Source organism: Salvelinus sp. IW2-2015, linkage group LG23 (genome assembly GCF_002910315.2).
Source record: "Salvelinus sp. IW2-2015 linkage group LG23, ASM291031v2, whole genome shotgun sequence".
In the NCBI taxonomy this organism is placed as follows: domain Eukaryota; kingdom Metazoa; phylum Chordata; class Actinopteri; order Salmoniformes; family Salmonidae; genus Salvelinus; species Salvelinus sp. IW2-2015.
Genome location: NC_036863.1, coordinates 4,329,477 through 4,349,011, shown reverse-complemented (window position 1 = coordinate 4,349,011; position 19,535 = coordinate 4,329,477). Strand labels below are relative to the sequence as shown.

Below are 19,535 nucleotides of genomic sequence, written 5' to 3'. Positions count from 1 at the left end.
ATATATATAATATATATGTATAAATATATATACGCATTTTACATGCCAACTTTGAGTTAGCAGCAATTGAGATACTGACATATGTGAGTACTACATATCATTAGTTGGAGAAAATTTAAAAAATTCCACATGGTTTAGAACGACATCTTTCTGATAGAAAGGTCCAGAGCCATCGAGAACCATTCACTTCTCGCGATATTGCATTGAGATTCCGCGTGAACTCACAAAACCACCTTGTAGTTGTAGCAGATCTTGCTATCTACCGCCCGGTGTGCACAGCTATCAGATTATTCAGTACAGTGCCGCGGATTATGAATTGAAGTACACTTCTGATTTAACAATATCTATTGACTTTTGTACGTCTTTCCAAAAATAATTCAAACACGTTTCTGTTATTTTAAGGAGTTATTGACGTCAACATTTCATACAATAGTAGAATACAGGCAAGGTAACGTTAGCGTGGAAGATGTCAGTGGTGGGAATTGATGTGGGCTTTCAAAGCTGCTATGTTGCTGTAGCTCGAGCCGGAGGAATTGAGACCGTGGCTAACGAATACAGCGACCGAAGTACACCGTAAGTAAAATATTCTAGACTAGCCATACACTTGAGACAAATACAATTGGTTAGTGAGAGTGGTCAGTTTCTGTTTTTGCGGCCTGGACAACTAGCTGCTAGGTAGCTAGTTAGTTAACAGTTGTGTGTACAGGGTACTGCACGTGAATTCAGCTGCATTACGTTAGCGAGCTAGCTAACGTAATGCAGCCCATCTAATCCATCTAATTTCACCATCCCGCTTTTATCAGATGGATTTATTTCACATGTGTATTGAACTAGTTAATGGTTGCTATTAAACTAGCAGTTACTTATGAGTCCGCCTGCTATCATAGTTAGCCAGTTAGCTAGCTCACCGTTTACTGTACTGGCTCACTTGCTATGACGACATCCGTCAATCGCCGGTAGGAATATTCTAGCAATTTTGCAGTGCGTATAACTGTGTGGTAAAGTACACCATGCAATGAGAWTTTTTTTTTAACCTTTATTTATAAAAAATATACCATATTATTAGTTTATGGCACCACTGGCCACTTAATTTACAGTACTGTCAGATTTAAGTCAATATTAACATTAACTAGTTCAGGGATTTTTATTTTGTTGTGGCATTTTTTTTCAGCATTTAAGAAAGTTGACAGAAAATACATGCGATAACTGCCTAAAACGGTCATAAACCAGGTTCCATCAAACCTATGCAAGTAAAGTACATGTCGGATAAAACATGTAATGACCGGCCTGATGGAAACAGAAAATTGTTCGTTAAACTTCCGGACGTCGACAAAACAAAACACGCTAGACAACTTGGTATCTTTTAGTGTCGATAAAATTAATTATGCGWGAAATGACGGTGGAATTGCTTTTATGCGCAAATATTAACATAGCCATCATATCGAAGTACACTTGGAGTCACGCGATGACGTTTGTGGTCCTACCACTACTACGCGGGGAAAACATGCAGTTTATTAGGCTAAATCAAAACTGGTTTTATCTGAATTTCACAGGGTGGTGAAAGTGSAATATTCGATTCCCACTTGGGACCAGTACAAAAAAGTATGAAAAACGTATGCACTCACTGCTGTAAATCGCTCTGGATAAGAGTGTCTGCTAAATGACTAAAATGTCTTAATGCGCCTTTCCAATAAATATCGAGGGTCTTATTCTGGTGACATGATAATCGGTGATTGGTTGCCGTTTGATAAATAACGCTCTTTTGTCTATAATGATAATCTCATAATGTAGGCGATACATCCGCAGGTAGCTAGAGTGCACGCGCCAATACCAGAGTGTGCACACTGGATATATAATGCAACATATTTTGTGAGAGAACCATCAGAGTTGAAAATGTAACTTGTATTTTTTATTTGGTACATGGGAATTGAACTGCAAAGGGTATTTTTATGTGCACCACGTCAACACGCACAACCTTTATTTTTATTTTCAAGAAGTCAATTTGATGGAAACATCTCTGATGGAAAAATGCGCAAATTGTTGTTATGCGGATTTTAGAATATTCTAATGAAAATATGTCTCCAATTGGAACTAGAAAAACTCAGAAATGTCTGACTTGCCAAGTGGTTGTAGTTATACACGTGCCGCGTTCTATTAATTAGGAAATCGCACATTTCTGAGTTTCCTAGATCCGACTAGATTGTGAACGCAGCATAAAACCAGGGGTAAGGTACGTTTCCATTGGGGGAAAAAAACAAAAGAAACAGCTGAACGTCATGACGTCACACCTTGTCGACTTCTAGAGTCTTCTTCATGCAGCATGGATAGAATGAAAGAATTGATTGCGTAACACCGGTGAAACTTGCATTCCTATAGATATTAAATAATTGGATGTTTAAACTTGCATCCAGTCAATCAGAAATAAAAGTCGAAGCAATTCAGGCACTTTTGAAAGTCGGGACAATCCTTGTCCAGCAAATAACKTTATTTTTCTAGTTACATTTTTTTTCTTCAAGCAGTTGGCATTTAGATATATATTTGAGAAATTCTATATATTGAAAGATACAAATTTAAATGTCTTACAAAAATCTATACATCCTTGAAAATTGTAACAACACAAAAATAGAAACACCGGGTTTTTACATTCAAAGACGAGTATCAATTGATTTCATTACCTTATTCTTACAGAGCATAGTATTCAATATGGCAAAGTAATAAGTTAAATCTACTGTAAAATATATTGAATAGGATGTTTTTTATTCATTTTATGGATTTAATATTTAGCAAGAATCATAATCGAATTCATCACATACTTTTCGTTGGTGGAGGATCTTGGACTATCTAAAACAAAAAGAACATCACAAGCTTGCAGATGGATGTCGCTACCCAATATTTTACAAAAGTCCAACATTGGAAAAACAAATGCTCAAGATTCTGTCCCAGTTTGAAATTTATATTTACAAGTACTTGTTGGATGTGTAATATCTGAGTTACTTTAGTGTTTCCATCACTTTGTTAGCACGTACAGTGCATGCGTAAAGTATTCAGACCCCTTGACTTTTTTCAGAACATTTTACGTTACAGCCTTACAAAATTATTTAAATCGTTTTTCACCCTCATCAATCTACACACAATACCCCATAATGACAAAGCAAAAACAGGTTTAAAAGGGAAATATCACATTTACGTAAGTATTCAGATTCTTTACTCTTTGGCAGCGATTACAGCCTTGAGTCTTCTTGGGTATGATGCTACAAGCTTGGCACACCTGTATTTGGGGAGTTTCTCCCATTCTTCTCTGCAGATCCTCTCAAGCTCTGTCAAGTTGGATAGGGAGCGTCGCTGCACACCTATTTTCAGGTTTATCTAGAGATGTTCGATTGGGTTCAAGTTTTTTAACGTGCAAAATAAATTTATGCAGCAGGGATCTTGATCCAGGAGGGGATTGATTGTCTGCTGAAATGCTAGAAAACCAAATGCATAGTTGGAGCCCTGAGCTGAAGATAATCTATTTGGCACATCTTCGATAGAAATCTTGTCATAACTTATAAGCAGTGGCATAGCACGCACCTTTTTTTGTTGACAGTGTTGAAAGTCATACTGTCTGTATTTCATAATAGCCCGATATACGGTAAACCGCCCAAGCATAATGTAGGCTAAACAATTTCATGTGATGACTTGCTAAGTTATAGATTACTTTACTTATCTCATCTCAGTCTCTGAATTTTACATAGGCTAATTCACACTAAGATATGGAATGCCATAGAATCTAAAGCACCATGCACACAAGGAAGGATCTTATCAATTATCTTGTTCACCTTTTTCAGATCATGTGTGTCCTTTGGACCACGGAATCGTTCAATAGGAGCGGCAGCGAAAGGCCAGGTAAGCCTTGCTTTAAGACGTATCGCTAATATAAGTCATTTGTGAAAATAAAGTAGCATGTTATTTGACCATGGCATTTGTTCTTTTTTCTTTTTGGAAGGTRGTAACAAATTGTAAGAACACTGTTCAAGGGTTCAAGCGATTCCATGGCAGGGCGTTCTTAGACCCCTACGTCCAGTCAGCAAAATCTAGCTTGGTTTACGACCTGGCACAGATGCCTTCTGGGATGACCGGCATCAAGGTAAATGATCAGAAGTGAAGATGCGGCTGAACGGGGAGCTGGTTTGAGATATTCATTTTTACTCCCTTACTCAATTTTTTACTAGGTGATGTACATGGAGGAGGAGAAAGTCTTCAGCATTGAACAAGTCACTGCCATGCTGCTGAACAAACTGAAGGAGACTGCTGAGACGGCAATGAAGAAACCTGTGGCTGACTGTGTCATCTCTGTAAGCAGTTTTACATCTACTTAGACAGGCGTGAAGATGGAATATTCTTTTTTTGGTTAACAAACTCTCATGACTACAGCGATGCCTATGCCCTATAGAAAATATGCAGTTACACGTGTGCGCGCACACAGTTTAGGCAGTCAAGGTCTGTGTTTTTGTCAACTCATAATTTCTCCTAATGTCCTCCAGGTCCCCAGCTTCTACACTGATGCAGAGAGGAGGTCTGTCATAGATGCAGCTCAGATTGCAGGGCTCAACTGCCTACGACTCATGAATGAGACCACTGCAGGTAATTCCATTACCATGCCAACACTGAACAATGTTATCCCATGTAAATCTTGGTCTGAACCAATTTCTCTGTCTATTCCAGTTACACTGGCATATGGGATCTATAAACAGGATCTCCCTGCCCCTGAGGAAAAGCCAAGAAATGTGGTATTTGTAGATTTGGGCCACTCTGGTTATCAGGTCTCTGTCTGTGCATTCAACAAAGGAAAGCTCAAGGTACATTTTTGATATGTTCAAAGACAACGTAACACAAAAAAAACTTAAGATAGAACAAGGCATTAGGTACATTGTTTTGTTCTCTTTCAGATGCTAGCTTCTGCGTTTGATGCAGAATTGGGTGGCAAAGACTTTGACGAGGTGTTGGTGAACCATTTCTGTGAGGAGTTTGGCAAGAAGTACAAGCTGGATGTGAAGACCAAGCCCAGAGCCCTGGTTCGTCTCTACCAGGAGTGTGAGAAGCTCAAGAAGCTGATGAGCGCCAACTCCTCTGATTTGCCACTCAACATTGAGTGCTTCATGAATGACATCGATGTGACTGGGAAACTCAACAGGTTAGTGGAGCATAAAACAAGTCCTCTCATTTATTTCGGTACGTCTACATTACACATTTGGCCATCCGCAGTGGGAAAGCCATGTGTCAGGAAGTGTTTTCATTCGGTGCATGTGTATCATCATGATGCAAGCAGCTGCATGTGTGTACGGTATCTATTAATATCCCATGACCACTGTTGTTCCAGAGGCCACTTTGAGGAGATGTGTGCAGGGCTTCTGGCCAAAGTGGAAGCTCCCCTGCACAGCGTCATGGAACAAGCCAGTGAGTAGCTGTTGTAATAGTAGCTGGAATATCCCTGAGCCACGTGCACAAGCGCAGCCTGTTCATGTTCTTGCTAAGACCTGGATTGGCTGTTTAAATCTGACTACTAATATGTTTCATGCATTGTCCAGAGCTGAAGAAGGAAGACATCTACGCTGTGGAAATCGTGGGCGGTGCCTCCAGGATCCCTGCCGTCAAAGAAAGAGTCAGCAAATTCTTTGGAAAAGAGCTGAGCACGACATTAAATGCAGACGAGGCTGTCGCAAGAGGATGTGCACTGCAGGTATCATGTCATGACTCACTGTCCCCAATGGTTTCTTAAGCAAATGGCTAAAAATGGCACGCCCATGTCTCTCACTCATGGAACTGGTCGGTATCGCTGTAGTTGTTTGACCTGATGTTTACTTTATAGCACAAACAATTAGCAGGTAATAACTTTTCCTGTTGCCATAACATTAAGTACTGTATACAGTTGTTAAACACTTAGCAAACATATTATAATGCAGGTGGTTTATCTCCTTAGTGTGCAATCCTGTCCCCTGCCTTCAAAGTCAGAGAGTTTTCCATCACGGATGTCGTCCACTATCCCATATCCTTGAAGTGGAACTCTGCTGCAGAGGAGGGGTTAAGGTAATGATATCTTCTTCACATTTGACATTGGCTTATTTAACACCGATTGCACTGAACTCTGATTGGCAGTGACTCACGTTATCTTCTGGTCTACTCTCTTCCGTCAGTGATTGCGAGGTATTCCCAAGGAACCATGCAGCACCCTTCTCCAAAGTGTTGACATTCTACCGGAGAGAGCCCTTCTCCTTGGAGGCGTACTACAACAACCCCAAAGAGCTGCCGTACCCGGACCCCACAATAGGTACCAGAACAAACCGTCCTGAAACTTTAAATGCCTCTAATAAGCTATAAGCTTGCACCTGTTCAATTAATTTTGTACTTTTAATGGTTGTCTCTGAGGCCAGGTTACTGGGTGTCTTCTAATACTCCACTTGTGAACTCATCAGGTCAGTTCATTGTCCAGAAAGTGGTTCCCCAGGCWAATGGTGAGAGTTCAAAGGTCAAGGTGAAGGTCAGGGTGAATGTCCATGGGGTCTTCAGCGTGTCCAGTGCCTCTCTAGTAGAGCTCCTGAAACCTAATGAGGGAGAGGAGCCAATGGAGACAGACCCAGCCGGGAAGGAAGAGGAGGTTTGTGTGCACTGTTTTCGCACAGCGCTTACATAGGCTATGGTCTCTACCAGGCTTTCACCTCTACCAGGGTTTCACCTCACCTTCAGTTTAAAAGCCTGTGGAAGTTCCTGTCAGAAAGAGGCCAAAAGAAGGTGGAGGGTATCCAAGTTGTTTGCCCCTCCCAACAATTAGAATAGGCACTTTCAAACAGGCAGCGATTGGAAACCGAAAGCCAATCATTTTCTTTGTTGCCCATGTGGGGTCGTGTCATTTCAACCAAATTATAAATATCCATGGGGGAAAATGTAGTATGCTTGCACCATTAATTAGCTTATCTGGATAATTAGCACTTTTCATGAGGAATGGAAGGGGTGGTTGTTTGAATAATCATCTACTCACAGCCAATCAGTCAGCAGCCGCTGGCAATCAGCGCTCCACTCATACCCACTTTTCCGATATGAACTTCCCCAGGCTCTGGCGAACAACTTGAGGGAGGCCTGGAAGCCAAGGCTACATCGGCAATAATGCCTATACACTACCCACACCCYATTTATTGGACAATTAATCAACCCAGACATATTCAGTAAAATGGCAACTAATTCATCTGTCATGTCTCAACAAGTTAAACCTGCTTCAGAAAATATATTATTGTATTTTTCTTTGCCTGCTTGTTTTTCTTGTGTTATCTGACCATCTCTGCATTGTGGTGTTAACGCCACATGAATGGAGAGCTAATAAAATGTTTATTGTCTCATCAGAGTAAGATGCAGACCGAACAAGATGACCAAAAAGCCAAAGGTGATGGACAGAAAGACGATGCTGACAAGAAGTCAGAGACTGAGGAAATGGAGGTGACTGACTGACTACATATTTTCAACATTCTGAGGGGATGTGTTTTGTGTGTACGTATTCATGATAAAGGTATGGGACCAATGCACATTTACCTAAAACGTAGTAAATATATATATATATGTTTATTTTTATTTTTTTTTTTTTTTTTTTTTTAAATCTCAGACATCGGAGGATGGAAAACAGGAGAAGAATCACGCTCCATCGGCAAAGAAACCCAAAGTGAAAACGAAGACTGTTGAACTCCCAATCGAAAACAGCCTGCACTGGCAACTAACCAATGACCTGGTCAATCTGTTCATGGAGAATGAGGTAATGTTGTAGGACACCATAACTAGTATCAACACTAATTCATTTTTTCCAGTATTATCTGATTGGCTTAGCATCACTGAGACAGGATATTTTTCTGACTTTTGTCCTCATTAGTTGAAAACCTGTCCTGTATTGATATAAACCATGTATTATTGTCTGTTATTGTTTTACAAGCATAATTTTAACATGCAACACTGTATATCATACCACTATTGTACAGTATAAAGAATTTTTCAACCTTTTTGTCTGTAAAATTAGGTTTAATGGGTTGCTTAAYCATGTTCATCTGTGTCTGAGAGTTGTGGTAGGAAGTGTTACATTAAATGTTACAATTTAGCAGGTGCTCTTGTCCAGAGTGAGTGCATACAAATTTATATTTGTGTCCACCTCAGGGTAAGATGATGATGCAGGACAAGCTGGAGAAGGAGAGAAACGATGCCAAGAACAATGTAGAGGAGTACGTCTATGAGATGAGGGACAAACTGCACGGAGTGTTGGAGAAGTTTGTCAGTGAATCTGTGAGTATATTCCCTTAAGCTGGCTGAGTAGAAAAGCACTAGCTTACAGCAAGGCTAAGCCACATTTTATTTGTATTATTCCCAGTGTAATATATAACCTTTACATGTATTAAAAACAAATGATGTGGAGTTACTACAAGTTTGTTTTTACTAAATGCAGGACCGAGACACCTTTGCATTAAGACTTGAGGACACAGAGAACTGGTTGTATGATGATGGCGAGGACCAACAGAAACAAGTGTACATCGACAAACTGGCTGAATTAAAGGTAACATTGTCAGTCAATTCCTGTCTCTGATTCTAGGATGTATTTTGTTATGTGACTGAACCAAATGTCCCTTCTACAGAAATTTGGGCAGCCCATCCAGGAAAGATACATCGAGGCTGAGGAGAGACCAAAAGCATTCGATGAACTTGGAAGGCATATCCAACAGTACATGAAGATTGTAGAAGCTTACAAAACAAAGGTAACTTCTAAGATATTGTTATTGCATAGTTATGCACATGTAGTTTCATCAACCTTGAGTCACTGGACATGTAATGATATATCTCAATGCCTCCCAGCATTGAAATGTTCCTTATGTCTGTCTTGACACCCAGGAGGAGCAGTATGAGCATTTGGACGAGTTGGAGATGTTGAAGGTGGATAAGCAGGTGAACGACGCCATGATTTGGATGAACAGCAAAATGAATGCGCAGAGCAAACAGAATCTTACCCAGGAGCCTGCCGTCAAAGTCCAGGAGATTCAGGCAAAAACAAAGGTTAGTGCAGACAATAGGTTTGTATAGTCTGTCAAGGACTCAGTTCTGCCTGGTCAGGTCACATGGTCGGGGACTCCTGGTCCTAATATGGCATATGGTCATCCAAAGTTCAGAATGTCCCAAAGCTCACTTTTTAAAGTTCATATTCTGTCAACTCGTACCCAAATAATGTTGTGGACTCACCGTATACTCCTATTTGTGGCCAAAGCACAAATTGGAGAAGAAAAAAACCACTTCAAAAACCCCACCTCAAACAGACAGTTTCAAAAAGGTTTACTATTTCCTCATTGAGGATGATGTCATCCTGAGGAAGATGAGCTGGCCATCAGTGGTCTACTCGTGAATATTTTTGACCGGCGTCCTTCTGTTGTTGGGGTATGCCCACACCATTCCAACACAAAGCTGCTTTTTAATATACTTAATGCTGTAATATCGACATTTTTGGGGGCGAACCTGACCAAGTTCACACACAAATGTTAGTTGTAGATCTGTCATTCTTATTGAAAGCAAGTCTAAGAAGTTGTAGATCTCTTCTATGTGCGCTATTTCTATGCTTTTTGTTCCCACATTTTCATATTTGCATCTTTCGGTTTTATACACCAGCTTCAAACAGCTGAAAATACAATAGTTGGAGATATTGAAAATATTTTTCACAGCGGTTTAGATGGTACAATGATTCTCTGCACTAGACATTGCATGTTTTGTCACAATTACCATGTTTTGGAAGGAAGACCATTTCACTAATATTGTAATTAATTATAGGTAATATTTCATAAAGTTAATTTAACATCCTCTTTCCATCTGTTTAGGAGCTTTACTCAGCTTGCAACCCTATCGTCTCAAAACCCAAACCCAAAGTGGAGATCCCCAAGGATGAGAAGGAAGAGCAGAATGGACCTATTAATGGACAGGAGGACACAGATGCCCAGCCAGGCAGCCCAGAGAAGGGTGCAGCAGAGAGCACGGTGGCTCCTGAATCTGCAGAGGGCAACAAGCTGCCTGAGATGGACATTGACTAACTGCTACAGCTGCCCCAGCCTTCTCTCCCCACCCGCCTCACACCTCTCTGAGATCTTATTGATTATAGCCTCTCTTTTGATGACACAGTCAAACTATTCCTATAAATACTGTCAATCAGCCTTCTTGGAATGTTCCACTATTTTTTGCTGAATACAATGAATGCATATTGCTCAAGCTGTTTGACATCAAATATTGTGAGTGCCGCAGGATGGAAATTTGCTTTCTGTGTATTGCTTCAATGGCCATTTAGTAAGGAATGTTCTCAGCATCTCTTTAGCCTATTTCCACTGAGATTGAAATATTAAGAGGTCGTAAGCAGCGAAAAAACGAGTACAGAAGTTTAGTGAAATGTTAACTTATGTTTGAATGGGGAAGGGGGTTCAAGCTTGAAATGTATGATTATTCCCTGTTGGATAAATGTAGAGGACACCCTGATGGGGGAGAGATTGGATGGAATAAAGGTTAGTGTATTCAGAGATATGATAGAGGCATCAATTATCTGTCTACTATATGTTTAATTAGATTTGAGTTACTGTCATGCAATATTTCAATATAAGGCTGTCACATTTAAAGGCAATGGTCTGTGGGTTGTTCTCTGGTATAGCCTTGTTTTGTTTTTCTACTCTGTACAATGAATGGTGTGAATGAATGGTGAATACCAATTTGGTGCTGTTACCACTCACCAAAAGCAAAATAAATACATTTTGGTGTATGAGAATTATGTTCAAGTGCTTGAAAGATTATTTGAAAATGCAATGAGGAACATGTTGATTCGGGTGAGAGAATACTCCAAGGGACCTGGAGTGGAACACATTGAATTCCGCGAAAAGAAAAGGATTATACAAAGTTCTGATTTGCTGTTAGTATACTGTCAAATTCACAAAGGTGGAATAAACAAAATGCAATGTTTAGATGTTCTGCTTTAAATCTCAAATTGGCAAATCCCTTCTATGGCCAGTGGTGGTTTTGAGGAACAAATAGGCCACTTAATTGGCATTATTTTTGGATCACCCCCCKAGCTCAGTACATAAAACCAACAGTTGTGTGCAGAGGGTGAGCCCTCATCCCCACTAGCTGGGTTTCTTTTTTTCTCTGTTCCAACCACCATGACCTACAGACAGCTTCACCACAGTGCTATTCTGGATACACTGGTTAACCCTTAAAGCGCCAACATATTTTTTGCTGATTGCAAAAAGACTTTCAAAATGAATTGGTTTAAAGTCCCCAAAATTAGCATATTTTAAAATGTTCACATTTATAGTGAAATTTGATGTTTTTGTATATTTTTCATGTTTTTAACAGATATTTTGATAAATTTCCCCCTAGCCACTTATGAACATTTGTCTGTCACACAAATGCAACACTTTGAATGAATAACAGGCTGAGAAATTGGCTAATGTACTAATGTAACCGGTATGACCTAAGATGGCCAACGATATGGGTGCCAGTTACAGACTTTTAGCTCTAACTGGAATGATATGGACTATCAACTCAGTTCCAATTGCATCTGAAAGATGAGACTCGACTCGGTATAGAGACCTTGACTGGAAGCTAAATATATATTTACATCTTTGAGTTATTTTTTAGTTATAGTGGCTGCCCCCCATCTCTCTTTCTACATCTGTGCGATATTTGGTGCTTTTATCACACAGTTAACTATTGAGTCCACATTTTCAGTTTAGTGGCACCACTAATATACAAAATAGATTCATTTTAATTCCGCCATATTACTACGGAAATCATTGTAAATAATGTTTTTTTGTCAGTAACTAGTTGTTTGACAAAGGCCTTGAATTGCAGGATCAAAAAAAGGGTTTCGAAATGATGACGTTTGGCCACTTGGGGTCATAATTGACCCTTGGGTAAAGGCTGCACTTCACAACATGGTAACTCCGCACCGGCATCCTGCGGGTCAGGCAACCGGTGGCACCTTAATCGGGGAAGACGGCTCACAGTAATGGCATAAATGGAATGGTATCTAACACATACATGGTGAACATGTGTTTGATACCATTCACTCCACCCATTATCTGGCAGATCTAAGGACGCTCCAATATGCGTACCAACGAGTTTGTTTCCAGTTCGGAAATGTCCGATTTGTCTTGAACGCGGCATCATCTTCCAACGAGTTTTCAGTCGGGAGTTTCCGCGTTGTCTGTAACACAACAGAAGTATGTCATCATCCAAAAGTCTTTAGTGGGGCTGGAATATAAGGTAAATAACACAGTTACATTACCACGATCTAAGAAAATGCTTGTAATCTACATATTTTAACCAGTGACTGATTACTTATGATGGCTACTGTAGCTAACAAATGAAGGTGTGTAGGCCAACGTTTCTAGCCTAACAAACGGTAGCTAGTTAGTTACCTACTAGTATGCTGTTAACATTAGTTAGCTAATTTAGCTACTATCAATACGGCTGTCAAGGCAGTTAGCCCTTGCGATCGTGTTAGGGCCTAGGGTTGTTACAGAGCCACCCTAGAGCATAGTTCTAGTTGAAGCCATGTCGGTTGCTAGCTTCCATACTTGTTAGTCAGTTACTTGTTAGTCAGTTAATCAACTAACACAGGGTTTCCCAAATGCGATCCCGGGGACCCCAAGGGGTGCACGTTTTGTTTTTCCCCCTAACACTACACAGCTGATTCATAGAAACAACTAATCATCAAGCTTTGATTATTTGAATTGGCTGTGTAGTGCTAGGGCAAAAAACCAACACGTGCACACCTTGGCGTCCCCAGGACCAAGTTTGGGGAAAAGCTGTTCAAATGTTATAATCTAACAGAAATGTTAACGTTACCTGACTAACTAGTATGGAAGCTACACAGTTTCAACTAGAACTATGCTCATAAGTAGCTCTGTAACAACCCTAGGCCCTAACACGATCTCAAGGGCTATGTTGTCGGAGTCGGTACAGCCACCGGGTTTCTTCATGTGTCGCGCTGACAGAAATATACATCTCTCTGGGAAGAAGAGCGGGGTGTATGCTTCATGATTAACGACTCATGGTGTAACCATAACAACATATCAAGTCCTTCTGTTCACCTGACCTAGAATTCCTTACAATCAAATGCCGACCATATTATCTCCCAAGAGAATTCTCGTAAGTTATCGTCCCAGCTGTGTATAAACCCCCTCAAGCAGATACCATGACGGCCCTCAAGGAACTTCACTGGACTCTATGTAAACTGGAAACCGTATATCCTGAGGCTGCATTTATTGTAGTTGGGGATTATAACAAAGCAAATTTGAGAACAAGGCTACCTAAATTCTATCAGCATATTGATTGCAGCACTCGCATGGGCAATACACTGGCCACTGCTACTCTAACTTCCGTGATGCATGCAAGGCCCTCCCTTTGGCAATTCCGACCACGACTCCATCTTGCTCCTACCGTCCAATAGGCAGAAACTCAAACAGAATATACCCGTGACTAGAACCATACAACACTGGTCTGACCAATTGGAATCCACGCTTCAAGATTGTTTTGATCACGCGGACTGGGAAATGTTCCGGGCAGCCTCAGAGAATAACATTGATATATATATATATGCTGACTGTGAGTGAGTTTATATGGAAGTGCATTGGAGATGTTGTACCCACTGTGACTATTAAAACCTACCCTAACAAAAACCATGGATAGATGGATGGACTGAAAGCGCGAACCATCACATTTAACCATGGGAAGAGGACTGGGAATATTGCTGAATATAAACGGTGTAGTTATTCCCTCCAAGGCAATCAAACAAGCGAAATGTCTGTATAAGGACAAAGTGGAGTCGCAATTCAATGGCTCAGACACAACGTATGTGGCAGGGTCTACAGGCAATTACGGACTACAAAAAGAAAACCAGCCATGTCACAGATACTGACGTCTTGCTTCCAGACAAACTAAACACCTTCTTTGCCTGCTTTGAGGATAATACAGTGCCACCGACACGGCCCGCTAACAAGGACTGCGGGCTCCTTCTCCGTGGCCAATGTGAGTAAGACCTTTAAACGTGTTAACCCTCACAAGGCTGCTGGTCAGACGGCATCTCTAGCCGCGTCCTCAAAGCATGAGCAGACCAGCTGGCTGGTGTGTTTACGGACATATTCAATCGCTCCCTATCCCAGTTTGCTGTCCCCACATGCTTCAAGATGCCCACCATTTTTCCTGTACCCAAGAAGGCAAAGATAATTGAACTAAATGACTATTGCCCTGTAGTACTCACTTGTCATCATGAAGTCCTTTGAGAGATAAGTCAAGGATCATATCACCTCCACCTTACCTGCCACCCTAGCCTCAACAGGTCCACAGACGCAATCACCATCAGACTGCACACTGCCCTATCCCATCTGGACAAGAGGAATGCTGAGCTGTATGTACAGCATTCTTACATAAGTATTCAACACCATAGTACCATCCAAGCTCATCATTAAGCTGGAGGCCCTGGGTCTCAACCTCGCCCTGTGCATTTGGGTCCTGGACTTTCTGATGGGCTGCCCCCAGGTGGTGGAGATATTTCCCACCTTCACTTTGCTGACCCTCAACACTGGGGCCCCACAAGGGTGCGTGCTCAGCCCCCTCCTGTACTCTCTGTTTACCCATGACTGCCTGGCCACGCCTCCAACTCATTCATCAAGTTTGCAGACGACACAACAGTAGTGGGCTTGATTACCAACAACGACGAGACAGCCAAAAGGGAGGCGGTGAGGGCACTCTGAGTGTGGTGTTAGGAAAACAACCTCTCACTCAATGTCAACAAAACAGACGATCGTGGACTTCAGGAAACAGCAGAGGGAGTACCCCCCCCCCCCCATCCACATCGACGGGACAGTAGTGAAGGCGGAAAGTAATTTTATTTTTTAGCTTCCTCGGCGTACACCACAGACAATCTGTAATGGTTCACTCACACAGACAGCGTGGTGAAGAAAGCGCAACAGTGCCTCTTCAACTCAGTAGGCTGAAGAAATTTGTCTTGTCACCTAAAACCCTGACAATCTCTTACAGATGCACAATTGAGAGCATCCTATTGGGCTGTATCACTGCCTGGTACGTCAACTGCACCACCCACAACCTCAGGGCTCTCCAGAGGGTGGTGCGGTCTGCCCAACGCATCACCGGGGGCAAATTACCTGCTCTCCATGACACCTACGACACCCTATGTAACAGGAAGGCCAAAAAGATCATCAAGGACAACAACCGCCACTGCCTGTTAACCCCGCTATCATCCAGAAGGCAAGGTCAGTGCAGGTGCTTCAAAGCTGGTACTGAGAGATAGAAGCTGTTTTTCGATCTCAAGGCCATCAGACTGCTAAACATCAATCACTAGCTCAGAGAGGCTGCTGCCTACATAGACTCACTTGTCACGTTAAACAATGCCACTTTAATAATGTTTACATATCTTACATATGAGATGCGTAGTGAATATACATTATCTTATACCATCTATTGCATCTTGCCTATGCCGCTCGGCCATCGCTTATCCATATATTTATATGTACATATTCTTATTCCATCCCTTTAGATGTGTGTGTATTAGGTAGTTGTTGGGAATTGTTAGATATTTACTGCACTGTCGGAACTAGAAGCACAAGCATTTCGCTACACTCGCATTAACATCTGCTAACCATGTGTATGTGACCAATAAAATTTGATATAACTTTAGCTGGCTAAGTGCCTTGACATGCATTGTTCTGATTTGCTGTTAGTATACTGTCAAATTCACAAAGGTGGAATAAACAAAATGCAATGTTTAGATGTTCTGCTTTAAATCTCAAATTGGCAAATCCCTTCTATGGCCAGTGGTGGTTTTGAGGAACAAATAGGCCACCTAATTGGCATTATTTTTGGATCACCCCCTCAGCTCAGTACATAAAACCAACAGGTGTGTGCAGAGGGTGAGCCCTCATCCCCACTAGCTGGGTTTCTTTTTTTCTCTGTTCCAACCACCATGACCTACAGACAGCTTCACCACAGTGCTATTCTGGATACACTGGTTAACCCTTAAAGCGCCAACATATTTTTTGCTGATTGCAAAGAGACTTTCTTTCATTACCTTTTGTAACAATTAATTGGTTTAAAGTCCKCAAAATTAGTATATAAACGCAGCCTCTGTGACTGACAACCAGTTTCAGAAAAATGTAAATTAATGTGGGCCTGCAGCCTGATGTCCGAGTCATCCACAGGAGCTTGGTGGCACCGTAATTGGGGAGGATGGGCTCGTGGTAATGGCTGGAGCGGCGTTGGTGGAATGGTATCAAACTCATTTGCTCCATTCCAACCGTTATTATGAGCCGTCCTCCCCRCAGCAGCCTCCACTGCCATCCATCCCACTGGGAAGGAGAGAGAGGAGATCCATCAAGAGTTCATTTTTATTTTACTATTAATCAATCAATAATTTGTTAGTAATAGAGTTAATTGGTTCCTCTCTGGCCTCACCTCTGCGCGCCACTCTCTCCTGACTTAAACTTGATGGCCAATGTTAGCTAGCTAGCTTGCTACATACAGGGCTCGAGACTAACTTGTTTTTTGGCACCGTCCCAAAGTGCAATTTTAATCCGTCCCAAACTGAAGATGAACCATCCCAAATTAAAAAATATGTTTTGATATGCTAACATGGGTCTACTCATAGGACCGAGGTCATTCATAGTGATTTAAAAGGCAAATAAGAGTAGCCTACTACTGACAGATAAATGGTGCTGTCAACTGAGTCAGAAATTCACATTTTCATTTATTGCTTCTAAAAAAGCCAACATTGGAATAATATTTTTATATATTTTGCATAATTACATAAATAATTAGCCTACATGTAAAATTATAGCCAAAGTTATTTCAGTAATAATGCCAGAGAAACCGGTGTTTGGAGGAAATATTGGCAAGGGTGTTAGGCCCGAGACTAAGTTGAGGGCAGGAAAACCGTGCCAGTATAGTGGGGCAAAAAATTATTTAGTCAGCCACCAATTGTGCAAGTTCTCCCACTTAAAAAGATGAGAGAGGCCTGTAATTTTCATCATAGGTACACTTCAACCATGACAGACAAAATGAGAAAAAAAATCCCGAAAATCACATTGTAGGATTTTTAATGAATTTATTTGCAAATTATGGTGGAAAAATAAGTATTTGGTCAATAACAAAAGTTATCTCAATACTTTGTTATATACCCTTTGTTGGCAATGACAGAGGTCAAACGTTTTCTGTAAGTCTTCACAAGGTTTTCACACACTGTTGCTGGTATTTTGGCCCATTCCTCCATGCAGATCTCCTCTAGAGCAGTGATGTTTTGGGGCTGTTGCTGGGCAACATGGACTTTCAACTCCCTCCAACTCCCTCCAAAGAATAACCCACACTTTCAATTGATCCATTTTAGGTAATAAGCTTCTAGTGTTAACGTGCAGAAAACCCAGGCTTTTACAAGAGCAGAAATCAGGGCACAAGTCAGAATTGGGGCTAGCAACAGTAGATGGGCCAGGGTGTACATGCACATTTCCAGATATCATCAACAATGCAATCAAGGCACGGCATAGGACAGGCAGAGCTCTACAGGGCTGATTTATGACATCTGAATGTGCATCAGATGGCAACAAGATCATATTGTACAGCATTTTCATCAGGTAACATGAACGCTATCGGTAGCCGACGTGAACAAAACCTTTAAACAGGTCAACATTCACAAAGCCGCTGGGCCAGATGGATTACCTGGACGTGTACTCAAAGCTTTTCAAACAGTTGGAGATGGACAGAAGGGTGTGTTTTTATAACAATTCAACTGTTCAACCTTGTTAGCTAGCAAATAGATCCAAGTTGGCTAAACTTGAAATGTAAAGATTAGCTTGGGCTTGAGAAATAGTTGATGAGACCTGTGTTCATTTTCTATAGCCTAATGGCTGCTACAAGAAGTTAGTCATTATTAGTGAATGTGCATTATGCATGGTTCTAGTTAAATTTGTAGCAAAAAATGACATTTTCAGAGACAGTCACTAATCTGGCTTTCAAGTCTATTGCAAAAACAAAAAAAGCAGGAGAAATTATTTCGATAAAATAATTAAATTATTATTGGGCCTTATGGTTGTGGAAGGCTTATATATTTAGCCTAGGTATAACTTCACATGCCCTGCATTCATTAGATTATTGCTGACTGTTGAAATGCAGTGTATTTGTTTAATAGTAAAAAAACTTATTTAAAGAGAGAGATATATACTGAATAGCCCATAAGTTTGAAAAAAATTGATTCAATTTTTAGCCCGTATTGCCCAGCCCTAGTTGAAAGCGCTTGTCAGAGAGGAAGATGTGATCTCTCAACTTTGTTGGTGTGAGAGGCAGGGGGAGGGGCTTGGTGCGCGTAAACCAAAGAGGAAGAGGCGCAGCGAGAGGTTTCACTCTTGCTAAAATCTGTCTAAAATAAGGCCAATGCATTTCTAGGGGCTTTTTTTGGACCAAAGCTTATTGCCTGCCTTCCCGCATTTGGGACAACGACTCCCATTGTTAGGGCGGAGATATGCATCTTGTCATTATATACAGATCTCTGGTGTAAATGGCAAGGTGCCCAGAGGAGCAAAGGAGTTTAGACCAAAAATACAACATGAGAACAAGCAGATATAAAAAAATAACAAAACCTTGATTCTTGCAATACAGGCATTTTGGAATTTCGCGCAAAAACACATTCAAATTTATTCAATATATGACCCAGCCCTAATTTATCATGCCATCAATGGTCGAGAAGAACACTCTAATTAGTCTGAATAATAGTGATGAAGTTAGAAATGACGTGCACATTTTTCTAATTGCCTTGTTATATTTGCCTAGTTGCAATATCAGAATATCATATGGACCTGCAACTATGACTTTCTCCACTTCTGCTCTGCCTTTGTGTAATTTCTCTTAATTCATTTGTTTCCTCACTCATCCAAGGCGCTCTCTGATTGGATGTGGCCTTTTTCAACCGTACTGGAGCTATGGCATCAATGGTTGCCCTTAATTTGCTATTAAAGTTATCAACTAAATCATCACGAGAGGAAGGCAGAATAGGTGATGTCTGTAGCAACTTCAGAGATGAGATAGTGTTTCGTAATAATGCGTTCAGTATTACCCTGTGCTATGTGCACCAAGGTAGTAAAAAAGACACAGTGGTGATCAGATAAAGCAACATCAACAATAGAGGATATGTCAATAGAAAGCCCCTTGGTAATAACCAGGTCCAGAGTATGGCTGTGGTTAATGGGTGGCCCAGTAGAAACCCTCTTGTAATAACCAGGTCCAGAAGTATGGCTGTGGTTATGGGTGGCCCAGTAGAAAGCCTCTTGGTAATAACCAGGTCCAGAGGTATGGCTGTGGTTATGTGTGGGCCCAGTAGAAAGCCTCTTGGTAATAACCAGGTCCTGAGTATGGCCGCGGTTATGGTTGGCCCAGTTAGAAAGCCTCTTGGTAATAAACCAGAGTCCAGAGTATGGCCGTGGTTATGGGTGGGCCCAGATACA

The 19,535-nt window shown here is 41.2% G+C and overlaps 2 protein-coding genes across 3 annotated transcripts in view; both read left to right on the top strand.

Moving 5' to 3' along the window:
• The first annotated feature begins 239 nt into the window (after positions 1-239).
• On the top strand, positions 240-10,798 carry LOC111950420 (heat shock 70 kDa protein 4). Its single transcript, XM_023967992.2, has 19 exons — positions 240-573; positions 3,828-3,885; positions 3,986-4,126; positions 4,212-4,334; positions 4,524-4,623; positions 4,705-4,838; positions 4,929-5,173; positions 5,360-5,436; positions 5,568-5,719; positions 5,960-6,066; positions 6,174-6,307; positions 6,453-6,634; positions 7,375-7,467; positions 7,631-7,777; positions 8,170-8,295; positions 8,456-8,563; positions 8,643-8,762; positions 8,896-9,057; positions 9,867-10,798. Exons 1-19 carry the CDS (start codon positions 467-469, stop codon positions 10,074-10,076), a joined length of 2,526 nt encoding a protein of 841 aa, XP_023823760.1. The 5' UTR covers positions 240-466; the 3' UTR covers positions 10,077-10,798.
• Positions 10,799-11,948: 1,150 nt separating this feature from the next.
• Positions 11,949-19,535, top strand: part of LOC111950815 (E3 ubiquitin-protein ligase RNF14) — a 14,585-nt gene continuing 6,998 nt past the window's right edge. The window contains exons 1-2 of one of the 2 annotated variants that reach the window (XM_070434311.1): positions 11,949-12,291; positions 15,070-15,302. The gene's annotated coding sequence lies outside the window, so the exon portion shown is untranslated. The remainder of the gene's footprint in view (positions 12,292-15,069; positions 15,303-19,535) is intronic. The other variant, XM_023968713.2, reaches the window with a different exon arrangement.